General features: G+C 45.1%; 2 protein-coding genes across 6 annotated transcripts in view; both read right to left on the bottom strand.

Moving 5' to 3' along the window:
* Positions 1-291: 291 nt before the first annotated feature.
* Positions 292-15,404, bottom strand: LOC138804106 (ubiquitin carboxyl-terminal hydrolase 50). Of its 4 annotated transcripts, none has more exons than XM_069988362.1 (7): positions 15,198-15,404; positions 13,370-13,555; positions 12,610-12,805; positions 11,203-11,409; positions 9,944-10,086; positions 6,667-6,799; positions 292-546 (listed from the first exon to the last, which is right to left on the bottom strand). In XM_069988362.1, the coding sequence occupies exons 1-7, from the start codon at positions 15,275-15,277 to the stop codon at positions 355-357; spliced, it is 1,137 nt and encodes a 378-aa protein (XP_069844463.1). In that variant the 5' UTR covers positions 15,278-15,404; the 3' UTR covers positions 292-354. The 4 variants fall into 4 exon arrangements, with proteins under 4 accessions (XP_069844463.1, XP_069844464.1, XP_069844465.1 ...); XM_069988363.1 differs by having other exon boundaries at positions 13,370-13,550; XM_069988364.1 differs by having other exon boundaries at positions 13,370-13,535.
* Positions 15,405-19,518: 4,114 nt separating this feature from the next.
* Positions 19,519-24,457, bottom strand: part of LOC138804113 (transient receptor potential cation channel subfamily M member 7-like) — an 84,241-nt gene continuing 79,302 nt past the window's right edge. For both annotated transcript variants that reach the window (XM_069988374.1, XM_069988375.1), the window contains exon 40: positions 19,519-21,070. In XM_069988374.1, coding sequence (XP_069844475.1) covers positions 20,940-21,070 — 131 coding nt within the window. In that variant the 3' untranslated portion in view covers positions 19,519-20,939. The remainder of the gene's footprint in view (positions 21,071-24,457) is intronic.

The raw sequence follows: 24,457 nt of genomic DNA, 5'->3' as shown, positions 1-24,457 counted from the left end.
GGTGGCTCACGCCTGTAATCCTAGCTACTCAGGTGGCTCAAGTGGTAGAGTGCTAGCTTTGAGCTGAAGAGCTGAGGGACAGCGCCCAGGCCCAGTGTTCAGGCCCCATGACCGGACCCAAAAAAAAAAAAAAAACAATGCTGGAATGCAGGCAGTGGACCTCCATAGGCAACCTGCAGGCCGCCGTGTGCAAAACAGCAGCGCCTCGCCCCGCAGCGGGCCCACCGAGGGAGGCCCACCGAGGGAGGCTCACAGAAGACTCGGGAAGACAGGCCGGGCTCAGTAGTTGTGAAGAGTTTAATGAGGGAGCAGAGCTTCCTGATTGCACGTTGTGCAGTTTTCAAGACACTTTTCCTAGCACTTACACTTCTGTATGGGGATAGAAAAGGGCTGGCAGCTGTAGAACAGGAGGTAGGCGGTGGCGGTTTGCACAGAAGTATCTGGAATCTCACTGACTCGCGTGTCATCAAAGCTATACCAGGCTTGGGTTACTGAGTTCTTGCAGAAAGCCGTGTAGTGGCCGCCATCCAGATCGCCAAAGTGGTTCTAGGGAGGAAGGGGGCCCCTTAGTGCTCACATGCCAACGCTGGAGGAGCTGCTTCGTTGGCCCCTCGCCTAAACCGAAGCCGCTCGTGCCACCTGCCTGCTCCGCCAGCTACTGACACGCTAGAGGAAACTCGGGGTAAGATAACTTCGTTTTCCCAAATGAACGCAAGAGCTGAGTTCACAGGATAGGATAAGAAACAGAAAAGACGTGCGTGCATATGGCCGCCGCAGTTAGAGGAAAACGTGCATGGGCTGCTGCCTCGTGACCTGCATGGTGAAGAAGATGGGGACAGAGGAGACTGGCACTCCTGCGAGACAGTGGCTGTATTCTACAGACTTCTGGGCAATAAGGATCAGTTTTGTTTTAAACTCAGGAGCGGGGGGAATGCTGGAACGTGGCTTGTTCAGTGATCAGAGTTGACATGCTCTTAAATTTCTCCCAATTGAAAAGGTCTTAGAAATCAAAAGTCTAAGAAACGCCATCTTGGCCTCTTGTTAGAAGCTCACAGAAGATGAGGACTTTGAGAACCCTCGAGGCTACAGAGGACAGTGTTTGGATTGCAAATACACCGTGAGTTGTTGGGCTCCAGGAAGCTCATGTTTCCCCTAGATAACTGGGGTCCTGCTTGCTCCTTACTGTTCCCCAGTCAAACTCAGGGCCTGGGCACTGTTCCTGAGCTTCTTTTGCTCAAGGCTAGCACTCTACCCCTTGAGCCACAGCACCACTTCTGGCATTTTCTGTTCATATGGTACTGAGGAATTGAACCCAGGGCTTCATGCATGCTAGAGAAGCACTCTACCACTGAACCACATTTGCAGCCCTCTCCTTTGTTTTATGTGTAACACTTTAGTTAGATGTAAGTATCCGCATGCAGTTTGCTCTGCCCGTGTAGACACTTTTGTTAAGGCTTGGTCTTCACTCCAACATGGTGGTTTTTGTCTTTAAAAGCTGTGTGCTAGCTCTGTGCTGGGCTGTAGGTCTTTGAGACAGGAATCCGCCTGCAGCTACCAGCCTCCTAATAAAGACTCCTGATTCGGCTTCTCAACATGTGACTTCTCTGTTTTCTTGAAACTGAAGTCCCGGAATTGCCATACAACAGCAGTAGTTTTTAGTTTTTAGGAAAATTACTAAAGAACTAAAAATGTTTAACTTTCATAAATACTGAATAAAAATTAAATTTGTTAATAAAGCTAAAACAAAGGGAAATGACTAGAGAAATTAGGTTAACATAAGTACAAAATACAAAAACCAATCTAACTTTATTACTAGTTGGAATTTGGGGAAGTTATAGAAATACATGTAGGTTCTAAAAACTCACATAACAAAACAGCCTGCTCAACACTTGACAGTGTAGCAGAATACAAAATCAGCCGTTTCTGTATATAAAAGATGAACAGGCTGAGAAAGAAATCAGAAAACCGGCACTGGTTGCACACACCTGTAATCCTAGCTACTTAGGAGCCTGAGAGCGGAGGATCGAGGTTCAAGGCCAATCCAGGCAGGAAACTCCGTGAGACTCATCTTCATCTCCAATAAACCACCAGAAAACTGGAAGTGGTGCTGTGGCTTTGAGCTGAAGAGCTTAAGGACAGCGCCCAGGCCCAGAGTGCAAGCCCCACAACCCACCCCCCCCCCAAAAAAAAAAAGAATCCGAATGTCAGCACAGGCAGAAACAGAAAAACCAATCCTGAAATTTATACAGAAGCATAAAAGATTCCTTAGAGCGGGCTGGGAAGGTGGCTCAGTGGTAGAGCGCTTGCCTTGCATGCATGAGGCCCTGGGTTCAATTCCTCAGCACCACATAAGCAGAAAAAGCCAGAAGTGGCACTGTGGCTCAAGTGGTAGAGCGCTAGCCTTGAGCTGAAGAGCTGAGGGACAGCGCCCAGGCCCAGAGTTCAGGCCCCACAACCGGCAAAAAAAAAAAAAAAAAAAAAAAGATTCCTTAGAGCAACAACAACAATTCTCAACAGAAAGCAATGCTAGCCCGGCGGCACCGGTGGCTCACACCTGTAATCCTAGCTACTCAGGAGGCTGAGATCTAAGGATCAAGGTTCAAAGTCAGCCTGGGTGGGAAAGTCCGTGAGACTCTTATCTCCAATAAACCATTAGAAAACTGTAAGTGGCGCTGTGGCTCAAGCTGTAGAGCCCTTGCCTTGGGCTGAAGAGCTGAGGGACAGCGCCCAAGCCCAGAGTTCAAGCCCCACGACCAACAACAACAACAACAAAAGCAATACTAGCAGTGAGTGTAACAATACTGGATTCCAACTTATACCATGGGGCCATAATACAAGATACGAGGGGCTCAGTGGTAGAGTGCTTGCCTAGCATGCATGAGGCCCTAGATTTGATTCCTCAGCACCACATAAACAGAAAGAGCCGGAAATGACCCTGAGTGCTAGCCTTGAGCTGAAGAGCAGAGGGACAGTGCCCAGACCCAGAGTTCAGGCCCCACAATCAAAAATAAAAGCAGATACGAAGTCCAGTAGAAAGCAATGAAAGATCCAGAAATAACACAACTACAGCAAACTGGTTTTGGACAAAAAGGAGCCAAAAGCATATGTCAGATAAGACGACCTCTATAATAAATGGTGCTGGGAAATGGGATATGCCCATGTAGAAGATGGAAATTAGATCCTTATCTGTCACTGTACAGAAACCAAATGGATCCAAGACTTCAAAGGGAAGACACGGAAATATGACACTACTATAGGAAAGTAAAGATAAAGGCGCAAGGAATTATTTTCTAAATAGGAGTCCAATTGCCCAGGAAATAAGAGCAAGAAATGATAAAAGGCCACGCATTGGTGGCTCACACCTACAGTTCTAGCTACTCAGATCTGAGGAATCACTGTTCAGAACAACCCCAGGCAGACAAATGCAGTTTGAGACTCTTCTGTCCAATTAAACAGCAAAAAGTCAGGAGTGGAGATGTGGCTCAAGTGGTAGAGCACCAGCCCTGAGTAGAAAAAGCAAAGCATGAAGGTCAGGCCCTGAGTTGCTTAGTGGTAGAGTGCCTGCCTAGCACGCATGAAGCCTTGAGTTCAATTCCTCAGTACCACATATACAGAAGTAGCGCTGGGGCTCAAGTGGTAGAGCGCTAAAAAGAAGCTTAACAGTGCCGAAGCACTGAGTTCAGTCCCCAGGACCAGGGAGGGAGGAAGGGAAGGGAGGGGGGGAAAGGAAGGGAGAGAGGGAGGGTAAGTCATTCACTGTACCGTGACCTTTTTATACCTTAAATCATTATACCTTGATCATTACAGTTAGTTTACATTCTCTTTAGATTATTCTGACCAAACAAAAACAACCATCAGAACTTATTCATGCAATAGATCAAATGGACTCTAAATATTTATAAAATATTTACAGGGAATATATTCTTTTTATCAGCACAGGCGGAAACAGTCTAGGGCAGAGGACATGTTAGAACTCAATGCATCCTTAATAAATCCAAAAACAAATTATATCCTGGGGCCAGTTGCTCACATCTATAATCCTAGCTACTCAGGAGGCTAAGATCTGAGGATTGAGGTTTGAAGCCAGCCTAGGCAGTCTATGAGATTATTTCCAATTAACCACCAAAAAAGGCTCATGTGCTAACCTAGAGGGAAAAAGCTCAGGAACAATACCCAGTCCCTGAGTTCAAATCCTAGGTCTGGGTTGGGAAGATGGCTCAGTGGTAGAGTGCTTGCCTCGTATACATGAAACCCTGGGTTCGATGCCTTAGCACCACATAAACAGAAAAAGTTGGAAGTGGCGCTGTAGCTCAAGTGGTAGAGCAACTCGCCTTGAGCTGAAGAGCTGAAGAGCTGAGGGACAGCGCCCAGGTTCAAGCCCATGACCAAAAAAAAAAAAAAAAAAAATCCTAGGCCTGACATAACACAAAAAAATACGTGTGTGTGTGTGTGTGTGTGTGTGTGTGTGTGTGTGTGTGTGTGTGTGTGTGTGTGTGTGTGTGTAAAACATCCAACAAGATTAAGTTGATTTTTTTTTTTTTGGTTGGTCATGGGGCTTGAACTCTGGGCCTGTCCCTCAGCTCTTCAGCTCAAGGCGAGTGCTCTACCTCTTGAGCCACAGCACCACTTGCAGTTGTCTAGTGGTTTATTGGAGATCAGAGTCTCATGGACTTTGCTGCCTGAGCTGGCTTTGACCATGATCCTCAGATCTCAGCCTCCTGAGTAACTAGAATTACAGGTGTGAGCCACCAGCACCCAGCAGTTAAGTTGATTTTTATCCCAGGATGGCTCAGCCTATGCAAATCAGTCAATGTAAGAGAGCAACAAATATAATCAAGGATAAAATTCATAGGCATCTCAATAGATGTAAAAAAAAAATCTATCCTTAAGTAGTTGCACAAAGGGATTTCAAGTCAACTAATCCTCAAATCTCAGCCTCCTGAGTAGCTAGGATTACAGGCACAGCCATTGGCAGAAAAAGCCTTTTAGCTAATAAACCCAAAATTCAAAGGACTTTTACCACCAAAACTACCGTCAGCAAGAAGGAAGGCATCAGAATACCAACCTTATGCTATACAACAGAGCCACAGTAAGCAAAATGGCATGGGAACAGCAGAGCAGAGAACCAGACACATAGACCAGTGGACCCGATTCCTGACAAAGATTCCAAAACATGCACTGAGGGAAAAGCCAGTCTCATCCTCAAATGGTGCTGAGAAAAACTGGCTATCCATCCATTCACACTGGATCCTACCTCTCACCCTGCACGTAAATCAACTGAAAACAGACCAAAGACCTTAGTGTGACACATCAAACTCTGAAACTAGAAGAAAAAGCAGAGCGAACATTTAAAGATGCTGGTCCAGGCAGTGATTTCCTGGATAGGGCTCCAAAAACCATAGGACAAAATGGACAAACAGGATTACGTCAAAAAACTTCTGCATAGCAAAGGAAGCCATCTATCACACTGAAGAATGGAAGACAGGCCCCACAGTGTTCATCCAACAGGGAGCTAATGTCCAGAATATGTAAAGAACTATTTTTTTTTTTTGGTCAGTTGTGGGACTTGAACTCTGGGCCTGGGCACTGTCCCTCAGCTCTTCAGCTCAAGACTAGTGCTCTACCACTTGAGCCACTTCCATTTTTCTGGTGACTTATTGGAGGTAAAACTCTCACAGACTTTCCTGCCCGGGCTGGCTTTGAACCCCAATCCTCAGATCTCAGCCTCCTGAGTAGCTAGGATGACAGGCGTGAGCCACCAGCACCTGGCTAAAGAACTATTTGTTAAAAAATAAAAATAAAAAATATAATGCCAGGCACCAGTGGCTCACGCCTGTCATCTTAGCTGCTCAGAGGGTGGGTGCAGGAGGTTTGATGCCAGCCTCAATTCTGCTCCATGCTTGCTGTCACGTGGGGCTCCTGGCTGAGCCCAGGTGACTATGGAGCAAAAAGGGGACCCCTGGAGTTGTACTAGGCCTGGCCCCACACAGCCTCTGGGCCTTGATGCTGTTAGGTACTGAGTACTTCTGGGTCTGGACTATGGCATGGTAGGTTTTTTTGGGGTGCCAGTATTAGGACTTGAACTCAGGGCCTGGGTTCTATCCCTGAGCCTTTTTTTTTTTTTTCTCAAGGCTAGCACTCTACCACTTGAGCCATTAGCTCCACCTCTGGCTTTTGAGTAGTTAATTGGAGATAAGAATCTCGTGGTCAGCTGGGCACCAGTGGCTCACACCTGTACTCCCAGCTACGCAGGAGGCTGAGATCTGAGGATCTCAATTCAAAGCCAGCCAGGAAAGGAAAATTGTGAGACTCTTACCTCCAATTAACCTCCAGAAAACCAGAAGTGGCACTGTGGCTCAAGTGGTAGAGCGCTCACCTTGAGCTGAAGAGCTCAGGGACAGTGCCCAGGCCCAGAGTTCAAGCCCCAGGATTGACAAAAATAATAATTATTATAATCTCATGGTCTTTTCTGCCTCACACCTCAACCTTCAGATCTCAGCTTCCTGAGTAGCTAGGATTACAGGCGTGAGTCACTGGCACCTGCCTATCCATTTGGGTTTTAAAAAGGGAAGCCAGGGAAAGCATGAATGAGCCGAGGATTCGGGAGACGATTCCAGGGTTTTCTTTAAAAATGCATACATTTTGCTATTTTGGGAGCTCACTCACCACCACAGCACAGAGGTTGTATTTGGGATGTTTCCGGAAAATTGGACAAATGTAAGGAGTGAGGTCCAGGTTAGTGAGCGGGTAATGGATGTCTGTCCTCAGTTTTCTTTTTGTTGTACCTTGGATGTCAAACCTGCAGGAATAACAAATGCATGATATCTGACGTGAGCGTCACATGAATGAAATGTACATACATTGCAAAGCCTGAGCATAGTTAGAAACACTTTTTTTCTTTTTCTAGGTTGATCACAGGGCTTGAAATCCAGGCCTGGGACTTAGTGCTCTATCACTTTGAGCTCCACTTCCAGTTTTCTGGTGAGTAATTAGAGATCAGAGTCTCAAGAACTTTTCTGCCTGGGTTGGCTTTGAACTGTGATCCTCAGATCTCAGCCTCCTGAGTAGCTAGGATTAAAAGTGTGAGCCACCAGCACTGGGCTAGAAACAATTTCTTGGGAGATTATCTGGAACAGGCCTGCCGTAAACTACTTCTTGGCGGGTACCATTGGCTCATGCCTGTAATCCAAGCTACAGGGGATGGCTGAGATCTGAGGATCAAAGTTCAGAGCTATCTCACACACAAAAGTCTGTTTTGTTGGTTATCCAACAAAAATCTGAAAGTGGCTCAAGTGGTAGAGCACCAACCTTGAGCAAAAAAGCCAAGAGTATGAAGCTCTGAGTTCAATCCCCAGTACTGGCACAAAATCAATTACTCCTTTCATATCAAAATCCACAGGCCTCACTGAAGCTAGGCCTGGAATGGGAGTCACGGGAGGCCAGGTAACTTCAACGAGACTGAATAAGGAAAACATGGAGGACATAGAGCAACAAATCCCATCATCTGATGGCCGCAGTGGAGGCTGGGCAGCACTGGCCAGATGGCTCGCCTGTCTCTCATCTTCTAACACACAGGCTGCTGGCGTTCACACAATTATTAAGTAAGTTTTGTTAAAAACCTTTCACATTTTCCACTGTTAGTACATCAGAAGACCTCACATCTCGGCTATAATCAGAATTACTTTTTTAAAAAAATTGTGTCCATTTTGGAAAAAAAACAAAAATGGGTTCGGGTCTCAGGCAGGAAAGTTAGGTAAATGAATCCAGTCTTGTGCCCAAAAGCAAAAAACTGTTTGACCAAAAAAAAAAAAAAAGAGAGAAACCAAAGACAATTTATATCCAAACTATTTGTTTTCAAAGCTAGAAATTAATGCCTACCAACTGTTTACCAGAAAACTTTACACCCATAAAAAGAAATACCCAATAATCAAAAGGAAGGATTTTCTAATGCATTTACATACACAGCTAATCTCAAAAAAAAAAAAAAAAATCTGCTAGCCAGGCGCTGGTGGCTCACGCCTGTAATCCTAGCTACTCAGGAGGCTGAGATCTTAGGACCTCAGTTCAAAGCCAGCCCGGGCAGGAGAGACCATGAGACTCTTATCTCCAATAAACCACCAGAAAACCAGAAGTGGCGCTGTAGCTCAAGTGGTAGAGTGCTCGCCTTGAGCTGAAGAGCTGCCCAGAGTTCAAGCCCCATGAATGACAAAAAAAAAAAAAAAAAAAAAAAAAAAATCTGCTTAAGCAAAGGAAGCTGAACTCAAAAGGCTATGCCTGGTATGGCATGGAACATTCTAGAAAAGGAAAAACCAGCACGATAGAAATCAGGTGAACCATTTCCAGGGTTTTAGGATGGGCAGGTGATGGTAAAGAATCACAAGAGAACTTTGTTGGCGATGCTAGCAATGCTGTTTGCTGTAATGGTTCCAGGACAGACTAAAACAACAGCAACAAAGCCAGGCGCCAGTGGCTCTCGCCTGTAATCCTAGCTACTCAGGAGGCTGAGATCTGAGGGTCACAGTTCAAAGCCAGCCCGGGCAGGAAACTCCATGAGACTCTTATCTCCAATTAGCCACCAGAAAACCAAAAGTGGCACTGTGGCTCAAGTGGTAGAGCGCTAGCTTTGAGCTGAGGGACAGCGCCCAGGCCCAGAGTGCAAGCCCCATGACCGACAAAACAGCAAAAAGAACGGGGTCTCCCTAAAGGGTCTCCCATTGGCCTATCGGAATGCCAAAAGCAACCTAGGGAAGCTTGTCTTTCTGTAATCCCACAGACCAACTGAAAAACCAACTCTTCTAAAATCCGTACCAGTCAGTACTCGTCAGTACTCAGGTCAAGCTGTTTTTCCCAACACACACACACACACACACACACACACACACACACTTTCCCAACACACACACACTTACCAGGCTGTTTTCCCAACACACACACACACACACACACACACACACACACACACACACTTTCCCAACACACACACACTTACCAGGCCAGGACGGGAGACCCTCAACCTGACCAGAGGCCACAGTGTGGACAAGTCTTTGAGTTAAAAAAAAAAATCTCAGGGAAACCCAGTTCCAGGGCCCCTCTCTCTGGAGCTCTCCCCCTGATCTTAATGAAGTCAGCTTCTTCAGGAAGAACCAATTAAGCAGACCCTGCCTGCCCAGGGACTGAGGGCGGGGGGAGGGGGGGGGGAAATACCTGCCATACTGCCCCCTGCCGGTGAGCAAAAGCTGACATGGCTCACGCCTGTAATCTACTCAGGAGGCTGAGATCTGGGGATCAAGGTTCAAAGCCAGCCTGGGCAAGAAAGTCCACCAGACTCATCTCCAATTAACCACTCAAAACCCCAAAAGTGGAGCTGTGGCTCAAGAGGTAGAGTGCTAGTCATGAGTGGAAAAGGCTCGGGAGAGCGCCCAGGCCCTGAGTTCAAGTCCTATGACGAAAAAAAGCCCCCAAACCAAAATCCAGTACTAGCCAGTAGCTGGTGACTCACATCTATAATCCTAGCTACTCAGGAGGCTGAGATCTGAGGATCATGGTTCAAAGCCAGCCCCGCTGCAAAGTGCCCAAGAGTCTCATTTCCAATTAATCACTCAAAAACTACAAGTGAAGGTATGGTTCAAAGCAAAAAAGCTCAAGAATTGTGCCCAGGCCCTGAGTTCAAGGCCCACAACTGACAAATACCCCAGTACTGCTAAAAAGAATAATAAATTCATAATACAATGTACCCAATCACAATAGGTGGTAAGATTTGTTTGTTTATATTTAGTTAGTGTGGGGGACGCAGCCAGGGCTCCTGGCATGCGCCACGTGTGTTGTACCACGGAGTTCCACTCACAGGCGCAGAAGTTTAAACAGGTGAACTGTTGACATGCAAACTGCATCTCAGTCAAACTGTTCCCAAAATATTTATCCAGCAGATGGCAAAGTCCCTTACCTTTTTAGATGAAAAATAATTATTTTGGGTGCTTTGGAAATACTGGCCCTCACTGCTGTTTCTTGCTTGGTTTCACAAAAAGAGCAATGAATTTGGTTGTTCCAGGTCAGTGTGTCTTGCTGGAAGAAACACTGGAGACAGTCCTGGGGGGGAGGGGGAGCATTTGATGACCAAACTGGACCAACTACCAACTGGGCTGCTTATTATAGTAGAACTTCAGGAGGAAAAAGTCCTGGGCACCACCCCGGGGCTCTTTTGCTCGAGGCTGCCGCTCTACCACTGTGAGCCGCAGCACTACCTCCTGTTTTCTGGTGGTTAATTGGAGATAAGAGCTCACAGATTTTCCTGCCTGGGCTGGTTTCAAACCTCAATCCTCAGATCTCAGCCTCCTGAGTAGCTAGGATTACAGGCTTGAGCCACCGGTACCTGGCTTCATAGTAATTTTTTTTTTTTTTTTGGTAGGTCCTGAGGCTTGAACTCTGGGCCTGGGCGCTGTCCCTTAGCTCTTCAGCTCAAGGTGAGCGCTCTACCACTTGAGCCACAGCGCCACTTCTGGTTTTCTAGTGGGTTTTTGTTGTTGTTGTTTTTGAAATAAGAGTCTCATAGACTTTCTTGCCCTGACCGGCTTTTAACTGTGATCCTCAGATCCTGAGCAGCTAGAATTACAGGCATGAGCCAGCAGCACCCAGCTTTCACTGTAACTTTTAACCAATGTGTTTCTTTTCAAAACAATGTTGGTATCATGGGTTTCCTTCACTTATTTACTTTTAAATAACAAAAGACTTCTCTCTGGGCACAGGTGGCTCAGGCTTGTTCCTCACGAGGCTGAGATCTGAGGATCACGCTTCAAAGCCAGTCAGGGCAGGAAAGTCTGTTGAGATGCTTATGTCCAAGGATCCCCAAAAAGTCCAGGAGTCAAGCTATGGCTCAAAGTGGCAGAGCACCAGCCTTGAACCAAAAAAGTTCAGGGACAGAACCCAGACCCCAAGACTGTCATAAAACAAAACAAAACGAAAACAAAAACAAAACTCCTCCTATATAGGAATCAGGCCTGAAAGAATTTAGGTCTGAGGGGAGATCAAGACAAAAGTATCCCAAAATAGGATGAGTGCAGTGAGACATGCCTGTAGTTCCAGCTTGTTGGGAGGCTGAGGTAGGAAGATCCATTGATTCTGGTCCTAGGCTGGCCTGGACCACATAACAAGACTGCATCTTGAAAAAGCCAAAGGGGCATCCAGTAGTGGTAAGGGCGTCCTCACCTGAAGAGAGCACTGGTACTGGGATGGGATGGACAGGGAGAGGACGGTGAAGACTTCGTTCTTGTACGTGCAGTTCTCACACTTCAAACAGGTGATGCCGTAATTGAGCTGCCCTTCAAACAGCCGGGTGATGATGGACGTCTCGTTGGCGATCGCCTTCCTGCAGCATCTTTGCGTGTTTTTCTTGTCACCCGATCTTCGATGGTACTGAGTCAAAGAAGAAATCCCCACTGAGGAACAATCGGTGCTTATTCCGTCAACCCTCTTACATTCCTACCAGAAACCTCTCCGCTGGGGATTTAGACAAGGGGCCCAGATCTTCTCCAGGGTATACCTCATGCGTCATTTCATGTTTCATCAAATGCTTAATCAAAATTTTTTTTTATGTCGGTCGTGGGGCTTGAACTCTGGGCCTGGGGGTTGTCCCTCAGCTCTTCAGCTCCAGGTGCTTGAGCCACAGCGCCACTTCCAGTTTTCTAGTGGTTTATTGGAGATAAGAGTCTCACGGACGTTCCTGCTTGGGCTGGCTTTGAAACTCAATCCTCAGATCTCAGCCTCTTGACTAGCTAGGATTACAGGTGTGAGCCACCATCTGGCTTAATCAAAATTTTAATCCAATAAAGAACTCCAGGTAGCTGGTGGCTCACGCCTGTAATCCTAGCTACTCGGGAGACTGAGATCTGAGGATCGCAGTTTGAAGCCAACCTGGGCAGCAAAGTCTATGAAACTCATCTCCAATTTAATATCAGAAAACTGGAAGTGGTTCTCCTGGGGCTCGAACTCAGCCTGGCCGCTGTCGCTGAGCCTCTTGGTGCTCAACACTAACGCTCTACCACTTGGGCCACAGCGCCACTGCTCACCTTTTCTGGAGTAGTTTATTGGAGATGAGTGTCACAGGGACTTTTCTGTTCTTTTCTGCTGGGGCTGGCTTCAAACTGCAGTCCTCAGATACCAATCTCGCGAGTAGCCAGGATTACAGGTGTGAGCCACCAGGGTCTGCTGAAGAATCCATTTTTGATTTATTTTTTTTTAAAGGAGGATTCTAGGTTGGGCACTAATGGTTCACACCTGTAATCCTAACTACTCAGGAGACTGAGATCTGAGGATCGCAGTTCAAAGCCAGCCAAAACAGGAAAGTCCGTGAGACTCTTATCTCCAATAAACTACTAAAAAGCCAGAAATGGAGCCATGGCTCAAGTGAAAAAGTTAAGGGATAAGTGCTCAGGGTCCTGAGTTCAAGGCTCCAAGTACACACACACACACACACACACACACACACACACACACACACACACACACACACGAGTTCAAGGCTCCAAGTACACACACACACACACACACACACACACATGAAAAGATAATGATCGATCTCAGCATGAAGAGCTGAAGGCAACGAATTCTCTTTACCTTCTTCAGAGCCTCGTGAAGTTCATTGAGCACATAGATCAAGAATTCCTGGGCATCTTGTTGTGTCTTCTTCATAAATGTGGGGTAGAGGTTGCCAAGAGCGGACCGGAATATCTCTGGGGAGACACAATCTGAGTCTCCGAGCCACATGTCTGTCATCAGGTAGGCGAAAGCTGTGGCCACCTCGCTGCAGTCCCTTGGGAGAGACAGTGCGCCGGTGTCCCACCTCCGCTTCTCCCCAGGGTGGGCCCGGACGCCCGGCCTCCTTGTTTAGCACCCTTCCCATGCGTGATCTGGAGTAGCCAGCAGCAGCCTCTGTGGGTTCAGTGTGTGTGTGTGTGTGTGTGTGTGTGTGTGTGTGTGTGTGTGTGTGTGTGTGTGTGTGTGTGTGTGTGTGTGTGTGTGTGTGTGTGTGTGTGTGTGTGTGTGTGTGTGTGTGTGTGTGTGTGTGTGCATCTGTCCTTTCCCTTCCCTCTCACTGGGGGGCCCTGGGGCTGAGACTACAAGGAGGTGCCTGCCTGTCTTCTTCATTTTTTAGTTTTTGGCGGTCATGGGATTTGAACTCTGGGCCTGGGCACTGTCCTTGCGCTCTTCAGCTCAAGGCTAGTGGTCTACCACTTGAGCCACAGCACCACTTCGGCTTTCTAGTGGCTTATTGGAGATAAGAGTCTCACGGACTTTTCCTTGCCCAGGCTGGCTTTGAACCGTGATCCTCAGATCTCAGCGGCCTGAGTAGCTAGGATGACGGGCCCCTTCTTACTTTTGAAGGGCGGTGATGTACTTTCCTGAAAGGAAGTATTCCACCAGCGGGGAGATGCTGCAGAGACATTGCAGGATGGCGTTCATGTAGCACGTGTTGCCCAGGTTCCGCAGGCCCGTCACCCCCTGCAGGTGGATGGGGGTCTCCTTCGCTTCAGTCACCGCTACTGGGTCCAAGTGGTCTGTGCTGGTACCAGAGACCGAGAGAGAAAGCACAATACACACACACACACACACACACACACACACACACACACAAATGACAACAACCCTCCCTCAAGCTCCTGAAATAGAGATCTTGTTTGCTTTTTTTTTTGGGGGGGGGGAGGGAAATCCTGGGGCTTGAACTCAGGGCCTGTGCACACTGTTCCCTGAGCTGCTTTTGCTCTAGGCTAGTACTCTCCCACTTTCTGAACCACAGCGCCACTTCCAGCTTTTTTCTGCTTATGTGGTGCTGAGGAATCGAACCCAGGGCCTCATGCATGCAAGGCAAGCGCTCTACCACGGAGCCACCTTCCCAGCCCACTCTGATCTATAAAGTCTCTAAAACAAGGAGCTGGGGTTGTACCTCATTGGTCTAGAGCACACGCTTAGCACGTGTGAGGTCCTGGGTTCTTCGCAGGGTCCCCCTGAGAAGGAAGAGGCTACACGTAGCCTCAGGAGATTATTGCAGGGGTTACCCGGGTTTCAACAAGGTACTTGCCACAGATTATGTAGCCAGTCAATGGTAGACTTCATCTTTTGGTGGAACTGAGATTTGAACTCAGGGCTCTGCCACTGATCCATGCTTCCAGTCCTCCTGGACTTCCTATTTGGGGTTTCCTATGATAGCTGAGATGACAGCAGGCGTGTGCCACCACATGGGCTGCTTCCCTTCAGATGCGGTCTCACTGACTTGTCTGCCTGGGCTGGCCTCAAACTGCAATCCTTCTAGTCAGCCTCCCAAGGATTTAAAATGATGGGCACCAGCCACCAGCACCCGGCTAAACACTTGTTTCTGTAATGACGTGTCTAGGATATTGTTCCCCCACTTCCCCCCCATCTAGGATCTTCTTAGCAGGTAGCAACACAGTAAGGACCTGGGGGGGGGGGTGAAGGAAGGGTCAGACCTGCACAGGGGAGAGAGGACCCGGGCGGGGTACTCCACGGGTCACCTTCCCCACAGAGCATGCTCGCGCTCTCATCTGCCCAGTCGCACCAGGCAGCCCAGCGTATTTGTCCTTGGAGCTGCCTTTCCATGGAGTACTTTGAAAACGGAGTCAGCTTCCTCGGCTCAGTCCCAGTACTCAGCCACACCCACCGGGAAAGTGCTCCCATTCCCAAGCCTGGCTCCTGGCATTTTTACCTCTCTATGTCTCTGAGGCCCTGGGATGTTTTCGGAAGTACCTTGAGGATCTATTGCCTGGATAGTCATCATCTTCCATTTCTCTCTCTTTTTTAATTTCTGGGTGTGTGGAGGGTATCCCCTGATTTTTTGGAATCTGTCTTTTCCTCCCTCTGAGCTTTATCTAGAAAGTTGTCCTCACCAGTTGTTATGAGCCCGTGGCTCAGGCCTGTAATCCTAGCTACTGAGTAGCCTGCCATCTAGCGGATCAAGGTTCAAGGACAGCCCAAGGGGAAAGTCCAGGAGACTGCCTTCACTTAAGCAGCAAAAAAAAATGTCTAGCTAGAGGCGTGGCTCAAGTGGTAGAGGGCCAGCGGGGAGCTGGAAAGCTGAGAGTAAAAGGCCTTGAGTTCAAGCCCTGGTACAAGCATGTAAAAATAGATAGGTAGGTAGATTGAGAGGTAGATAGATAGAAAATAAAAGTTATGATAAGACATTGGCTCACAGGACATAATAAATTCCGAAGTCATCTGCTGGGAAAATCTGGTTAGAAGTCATGTTAGTGGAACAGACTTTCACTTCCATTCAGGAGGTACATTGATGCCTTTTAACTTCATTTCTTCAAGGCTGTTATGCTGGCTCTTTGTTTTTAAAACAATATATATGCTCTTCCCCTTGTTCTCTAACGGCAGCCTAATTTTCAGATGGCTCCTACACCATTCTAACTTGGAGTTTTTCATGCATCATAGTCTTTCCCAAGATTCCAGCGTGTTGCCAGGAGATAGGGATGCTTGTTTGAATTTTCTTGCTTGGCCTGAGGCTCCCACTTCTGGCTTTTCGGTGGTTAATTGGAAATAAGAGTCTGTTACAGACTCTCCTGGCCTGTATGACTTTGAACCACCATCCTCAGATCTCAGCCTCCTGAGTAGCTACAATTACAGGCATGAGCCACTGGCGCCTGGCTTCGTATCAGGAAGGACTAAGGCTGGAAACATTCCAGATTAGAAAACGAATTCAATGACCAATCCTGGATTGAATCCAGAGGGGAAAAAAGTTGTAAAAGGTCGTTACAGCTGGGAGAAAAGTCATTTTTTCTATCAAAATTTCTTAAAAGTTCCTCTTTTGCCTGGGTGGCTGGTCTCTTGTTGATTGTTCTGCTAAGACAATGTCCACACGTAAATAGGAAAAGAGAAACTGCTTTGGGATAAGGATTTTTGAAATGTAAGGTTTTTGTCTTTATTCTTCTAACACGGAATTAAGACATATGCAGATGGCTCCAAATATAGGGGAGACATGGTGTGGGTATGTTTTGAGTTCTTGAGTCCAGTTACTCTTATTTTTAAAGTCTTTTAATGATCACCTTATGTAAATACATCTTACCCTCTTCAAACTAGCCAATTATGATCAGACTATGAACCTGAGCTCAACCAATTGAGCAGAGGGGCGGAGCCTGTTGCTTTAGGGATAAACAGGATGCAGCCCACCTGCTCTGCGTGCTTGTCTGCTGTTTGCACCATTCGCCTTGCTGAGACAATTCTTTTCTTGTTTATCACTCTAGTGGAGAGCATATTTATAACATTGGAGAGCATATTTATAACATTGGGATGACTAATGGAATTTAACTCTATTAATACAGATTATGAGTTTTACATCAGATTTGAATTTGATCTTATGAATCGGATGACTCTACTAGCTTTCTCAGGAAATGGGTTTTTTTTAGGTGCATGCACGTTAGTTTTAAGAATATATGCTATAAACAGCCTCTTTTGGTGATATTTGAGTTTGAACTCAGGGCCTTGAGCTTGGTGGCTGCTTTACCACTTAAGCAGCCTCCCAGCCCTTTTCGGATTTTAGTTATTTTTTTTTTTTTTTGTCGGTCGTGGGGCTTGAACTCTGGGCCTGAGCGCTGTCCCTCAGCTCTTCAGCTCAAGGCGAGTGCTCTACCACTTGAGCTACAGTGCCACTTCCGGTTTTCTGGTGGTTTATTGGAGATAGGAGTCTCACGGTCTCTCCTGCCCGGGCTGGCTTTGAACCACGATCCTCAGATCTCAGCCTCCTGAGTAGCTAGGATTACAGGCGTGAGCCACCAGCGCCCGGCTGGATTTTAGTTATTTTTAAGATAGGCTCTGGCATATTTGCCTGTCAGTCTGGACCTTGGTCATCTTATTTATGCCTCCTGCATAGCTGGGCTAACAGACATGTAACACCAAGCCCAGCCTACTGATTGAAATGGAGTCTTGGCAAATCCTCTCAAACTCCTCCTGTAACTAGGCATGAACCACCAAGCCTGGCCTGTGTGTGTGTGTATGTATATGTGTGTATATATAGGTATATGTGTTTATACATATATATATGTGTATATGTGCACACACAATGTTTTGTTTTTTGGTCAGTTGTGGGGCTTGAACTTTGGGCCTGGGCGCTGTCCCTCAGCTCTTCAGCTCAAGGCTAGCGTTCTACCACTTGAGCCACAGCGCCACTTCGGGCTTCTGCTTATACAGTGCTGAGGAATCGAATCCAGGGCCTCACACATGCAAGGCAAGCGCACTACCATTGAGCCACCTTCCCAGCCCTACACAATCTGTTTTCTAACGACTCAGGAAACATACACAGACAAGAAAAAGGAAAGGAAGGGGAGGTGATAAGAGTAAATGCTGTCCCATGTCACCAAATGGAGTCAGTGATGGATTTCCTGCAGCTCCTTGTACTGCTCTTGCCAATCTCTCTAAGCTTGAAGTTATTTCAAACTTAAAATCAGTGTGGTAGATCTATTTACGATGGATTCTTCTCCAAGATATACTACTGGTGAATCAAAAAGAGCAAGTGGCTTGAGAGTCTACAGTATGAACTGCCACTGAACTCCACTGGCCACACACACACACACACACACCATAAAGCCACTGAGAGGAACTTTCTTTGAGCCAGGTGTGGGGGTGTGTCTGGATAATTAGCCCCTAAATGTAATGTTGACAGATTTTTCTTCCTTATTCTGCCACCCTTTAAAACTTTTTCACATCATTTTGGGTGGGTGCTGGGGTTTGAACCCACAACTCTGGCATGAAGCCAAACAGTATGACTAGGTATATGTGATGACAGTTGCGTATTAATGACCTATTCAAATTTTAGCCCATTTTGTAGTCATTTTCATGAATATATATATATATATATATATATATATATATATATATTTTTTTTTTTTTTTTTTGGTCAGTCCTGGGGCTTGAACTCTGGGCCTGGGCGCTGTCCCTCAGCTCTTCAGCTCAAGGTGAGCACTCTCCACTTGACCACAGCACCACTTCTGGTTTTCTGAGTGGTTTATTGGAGATATTCTCATGGACTTTCCTGCCCAGCTGGCTTCCAGGCTCAATCCTCAGATCTCAGCTTCCCGAGTAGCTAGGATTACAGGAGTGAGCCATTGGCGCCTGGCTAGATTTATCTTTTTTCAAGATTTTCATATCTAGGCTTATAAGTGAGATGATCTATATTCTAATTTGTTACTACAAATTACCATAAAAAATTTAAGTTGGGTGCTGGTGGCTCACCCCTGTAATCCCAGCTACTCAGGAGGTTGAGATCTGAGGATCGCGGTTCAAAGCCAGTGCAGGCAGAAAAGTCTGTGAGACTATCTCCAATTAACCACCAGAAAACAGGAAGTGGCGCTGTGGCTCAAGTGGTAGAGCACTAGCCTTGAGCTAAAGAGCTGAGGGACAGCGCCCAGCCCAGAGTTCAGGCCCCATGACCAAAAAAAATAAAAAATAAAAATAAATAAAAAATAAAAAATAAAATAATCTAGGAAGACAATTTTATTCTCTTCAGAATGATGAGCTTGAGAAGAAAATGAAAAGAGATGAGGCAAATGTCACTTTTCAACTACAGAGAAACAGTGAATGTGGGCAATCTAAAGAAGGATGGTGAGTGTGGGTTACAGGGAAACATTTCCATGCTAACAAGGCAGTTCACGGGAACGGATCTGTTTCTGCACTGTAAGCAGGAAAAGGCATGCGAATGGCATAGGCCATTCTGTCAGGTGTTCATACAGCACAAGACTTAGGGGCACAGGTGAGGCTGATCTGCAGGGCCTTCAGGGGCTGTGCTTCTCATGTGGCCACATAGTCTCTCTAGCACTTTGATTTTCTAGTCAGTAAAATAGACTGTAACATCCACTTTGTAAGACTGTTATAAAGCCTACATATATGTGTAAAATACTTAAGTGGCTTGTAAAATATCCAGATGGGCGCCAGTGGCTCATGCCTGTAATCCTAGCTACTCAGGATGCTGAGATCTGAGCATCACATGCTGGTTCAAAGCCAGCCCCGGCAACAAAGTCCGTGAGACTCTTTGTTTGGGTTTTTTTTTTAACTGTATTTTTTTTTGTCTTTTCTTTTTTGGTACTGGGGATCGAACCCAGGACGTTGCACTTGCTAGGCAAGCGCTTTGCCACTGAGCTACATCCCAGCCCGCCGTGAGACTCTTATCCCCAGTTAACCACCAGAAAACCAGAAGTGGTGCTGTGACTCAAGAGCATTAGCCTTGAGCTGAAGAGCTGAGGGACAGAGCCAAGGCCCAGAGTTCAAGCCCCATGACCCGACCAATACCCCCCCAAAAAATTTAAAAAACAATTCAAAAAAAAAAATCAAACATCCACATTTCCTTTCCTGGCCAAGAGATTAAAAAAAAAAAGTAGAAAAAAAAAGTACATATTGTACAAGATAGTGTGAAAAGGCATAGGTGTATCAATGGCTTATTTAAAAAAATGGCACTCTGAAAAATAACACTCTGAAGATACCACATAATTCTTCAGGACAATTAAACTCACTAAACATCTGTAAACAAGAATAAATTTATTTAATTTCTTTTAAAGATTTAATGATATACAAAATGTATATAGTATAATATCTTTAAGTAATACACTTTTCTCTCCCCCCCATCAATATGAAACACTATTTAAACAGCTTATCTCTGCTTGCCTTGTTGTATCTATGAGATACACTACGGAATACAAATAAGCTTTACACTGCTCCCTTCAAAATAAAAATTAAAATTAGTACCTAGGAAATAAAAAGAAAAAAAAACAGGAAAAAAATCAAAAGCATAAACCAGTAGATAAGCTTTTCTTGTAGTTGGATATGCAAAATATCTGGGCAGTTAAGTTACATCTTATTGGCATAAAGTGGCATTGCAATTTCCCGACATCATGTAATAAAGCAACTCAATTGATTCGAATAAGTACCACAAGTGACATTCATGTTCAGATGTTTGGACACAATGGGAAGTTCTTAGGTTCTGATTGGATGTATTGGTCAGTAACAACTTTGGAGAAGTGGGTAACTTCTGGGGTTGTCACTGCAGACACAGACAGGAAAAAAGTACTTCAACTTTCTCACAGGTATCTTCTCTGACAGGGGTTCAGTTCCTTTTGTCATGGCTTGCTTCTGCTACACAGTGACTTGATAATGTGTTTTTTTTTAAAAAAAATGCAACCCAAATAACTTTTACACAATTTGAGCACTAGTTAAAAAACAAAAAACAAAAACAAAACAAAAAACTAACAAAAAACCCCCCAAACAAGTCTATTTTTCAATATGGAGTCTAGGCCTGATTCTTAAATATAATCCCTCTTTTAAAAAGTCTTTATAAGGCTCTGGGTTTGATCCCCAGTACCACAGGACGAAATGAAAAACAAAAACAAAACCAAATATGGTCTTTAGCTCAGGCTTTGTAATTTCCCCTGTGAACCTAGAATTCTAAGAGTCATCTCCTCTCCTGTGGCCAGCAAGCATCTAGTTGAGAAACTGTGACATCATTGTTGAACTGAGGAAGACTTCCAACTGCCATTTAACCCAATGGCTGAGCGACTTCATTTCTCTAACTGAATGGTAGTAAACCAGCTGCCGATTAAATGTGCACGGACGCCGAACTTTGGTTAATGGTATTGCACCTTATGAGAGAATCACCCTCTCATCGGAACAAAGTCAGATGAAGATCCTGGCTACAAAGAGCCCTTCCACAAGTTATGAACACTAATTTCCCATTACCTTCAAACTTTCTCAGCTGCCAGCTTATCCTATACGGACGGAGTTTGTAACTGACAATTTCAATTTGGTCAAATATTGACCTCTAAATGATGCTAGGGCCAGTGAATTAATTTGCATACACCTTTCTGTGTTACCAAACATTTTCCTCCTGAAGAAAAAGACACACAGGAACATTTTTGTGAGGTGTAGGCAAAACCAATGATTGAGCAACATTATAACATCAGACGAACAGAATTAGTTGATTCGGATTCTTTGGTGGAATTTCCAGGCTGAAGATTCAAATCTGAGGACTCATCCTGAGGAAATATAATTTTATCAGGTGTGTAGTCATTCCTCTTCAGATCTACATTAACCATTCCCATCCAGAAAAGAAAAGAAAGAAAAGGAAAAGTCAGTTTTTACAAATGGAAAATTAAGAACATTTTCAAAGTAAGTTTTCCTTTAAACATGTTAGATTTGCTTTCCAAAAAAAATGTTACATATTTAAAAGTTACAAATTTATATACATTAAAATGAAATTAGTCACTTGACGATTATTACAGATTGACCATGAACCTGTAACTTATCTAAATGTGAAAATGTACAAGACAGATAAAGTCCTTCCTTCTTAGGGATTGTATCATCTAGTGGGTGAAGAAAAACAAGCCAACAAAACCTGATAGAGGGCTGGGAATGTGGCTTAATGGCCTAGCATGCATGAAGCCCTGGGTTTGATTCCTCAGTACCACATAAACAAAAAACCAGAAGTAGTAGTCAAGTAGTAGGGTGCTAGCCTGGAGTAAAAGCAGTTCAGGGATAGTGCCTAGGCCTTGAGTTCAAGCCCCAGGACTAGCAAGCAAACAAACAAACAAACAAACAAACCCCACCAACCAAAAAACCAAAAAATCTGACAGAACTCACAGTGGTGCCAGAGTTGGGCCCCAGTGGCTCATACCTGTAATCATAGCTGCTCAGAAGGTTGAGATCTAAGGATCCTGATTCAAAGCTATCTTGGGCAGCAAAGTCCCTGTGAGATGCTTATCTCCAATTAACTGCTCTAAAATCAAAAGTGGGTGCTGTATCTCCAAATGGTAGACATTAGCCTTGAGCAAAAGAGCTGAGGGACAGTGCCCAGGCCCTGAGTTCAAGCCCCACAACCAGGGAAAAAAAAAAAAAGTAGCGCCACTTACTGGTGGCTCATGCCTGTAACCCCAACTACTTGAGATCCAGAAAATGGAGGTTTCCAAGCTGGCTCGTATATTAAAGTTCAAAAGACTACCTCTCCAAAATAACCAGCAAAAAGCCAAGCTGAAGCCATGTATCAAGTGGAAGAGCTAAAAGGCAAAATAAAACAACTCAATGACAATCGAAACCAGAGCAACAATTTAGCAAAATAATAAAAATACAAGCTGGCCCACTGAATGTAACAATAAAAAATGACAAGCTTCTAGCCACACTAAGAAACAAAGAACACAGACATTAAATCCTCTTCAAAGAGCCTTTCCAGCTACCCCCACCAACAGACATATAACAGGGTAACAGTATAGGTAAATCCATTCTAATCCCTAAAAGATGAACTATCAAAACTCCCTCAAGCTGGGTGCCGGTAGCTCACTACTCAGAATGTTGAGCTCTGAGGATCACAGTTCAAAGCCAGCCCGGGCAAGGAAAGTCAGTGAGCCTTTTATTTCCAATTAACCACCAGACCCGGGCAAGGAAAGTCAGTGAGCCTTTTATTTCCAATTAACCACCAGAAAACTGGAAGTGGTGCTGTGGCTCAAGTGGTAGAGCTCTCGCCTTGAGTTAAAGCTCCATGACTGAAAAAAACAAAACAAAACAAAAAAACACAAAAAACCAATCAAACAAAACAACTCAAGAACAAACTGATATTCACAACAGTTTAATAACTAAAAAACAAAATTCAGTTCCTGGTTAAAAATCAAATGACAAAAAAAGCAAAAATAGCTTCACTGGATAAATAACCTGTGATGAGCAAGTATCATTTTTTTTTTTTTTTTGGGGTCCGGTCGTGGGGCCTGAACTCTAGGCCTGGGCGCTGTCCCTCAACTCTTCAGCTCAAGGCTAGCGCTCTACCACTTGAGCCACAGCGCCACTTCCAGCTTTTTTCTTTTTGCTTATGTGGTGCTGAGGAATCGAACCCAGGGCCTCAGGCATGCAAGGCAAGTGCTCTACCACTGAGCCACCTTCCCAGCCCCGCAAGTATCAATTTTATACAACCTATTCCAACAGACAGAAGAGGTGGGAACACAGTTCAACTTATTTGTTAAGGCAAGTGTTAGCCTGACATCAAAACAAGATTAATACAAGAGACAGAAAAAAATCCACACATCAATATTCATGAAAACAAATGTAAAATCCCTAACAAATTCAGTAATACATAAAAGTTCAAAAATACGTAAGAATTACATATCGTAACTGCATGTGTCATAAAACAGCGTGGTTTGTCCTAACAATGTAAGACTGGCCAAACATTCAAAAATGATCAAATACAGGAAAAAGGTGTGTGTTTGTGTGTGTGTACACGCATGTGTTTTAGTGGCAGAGTGTTTGCCTAGCAGGAGAAGGCCTTGAGTTGGATCTCCAGCATGGGAAAAACAAGTAAAAACAAGTCAAAACTAAGATCACACAAAAACTCATACCTAATGCAATATACCATGTTAACTGTTAAACAAAAATCACATTATCTTTGCCAAAAGATGCAGAAAAAAAAAAAAAACTTGAAAAAAATCTAACATCCACTCAGGACAAGCATTCCCAAGAAACAAAGAATAGAAGAAAATTGCTTCAAATTACTAAATAACATTTGTTCTTACAGTTAAATAATAGCTCCTAGAAAAAAGTGGGTTAAACAAGACAGTAATGTTCTTAAATATAACAAAAATAGTTATTTCCGTATATTAGCAACAAGAAAAATTTCAAAAACGTCACTCACAAAATTAATGATACTTATATCACTGGTATTGGTCCAAAGTACTTCATAAACACCAACTTGCTTAATCCTGTAGCTGGACAAACCTGTAGCTGGACACTGGTGGCTCATGCCTGTAATCCTAGCTACTCAGGACGCTGAGATCTGAGGATCTCGGTTCAAAGCCAGCCCGGGCAGGAAAGTCTGTGAAACTCTTATCTCCAATAAACCACCAGAAAACCGGAAATGGCGCTGTGGCTCAAGTGGTAGAGCGCTAGCCTTGAGCTGAAGAGCTGAGGGATGGCGCTCAGGCCTAGAGTTCAAGCCCCACGATAGACAGACAGAGAGAGAGAGAGAGAGAGAGAGAGAGAGAGAGAGAGAGAGAGAGAGAGAGAGAGAGAGAGAGAGAGAGAGAGAGAGAGACACACACAGACACACACACACAGACACACACACACAGACACACACACAGACACACACACAGACACACACACAGACACACACACACACACACACAGACACACACACACAGACACACACACAGACACACACACAGACACACACACAGACACACACAGACACACACAGACACACACACACACACACACACACAGACACACACACACAGACACACACACAGACACACACACAGACACACACAGACACACACAGACACAGACACACAGACAGACACACAGACAGACACACACACACACACACACACACACACACACACACACACACACACACACACACACACACCTGTATTACACAGGCACTCTGGAGCTATGCAGTCTAGCTTCTGAGTCCGTACTCTTAGCT

This window comes from Dipodomys merriami, unplaced genomic scaffold (genome assembly GCF_024711535.1).
Source record: "Dipodomys merriami isolate MVZ:Mamm:240054 unplaced genomic scaffold, mDipMer1.0.p SCAF_357, whole genome shotgun sequence".
Lineage (NCBI taxonomy): Eukaryota > Metazoa > Chordata > Mammalia > Rodentia > Heteromyidae > Dipodomys > Dipodomys merriami.
The sequence above is the reverse complement of the archived record's forward strand: the minus strand, read 5'-3'. Positions and strand labels throughout refer to the sequence as shown.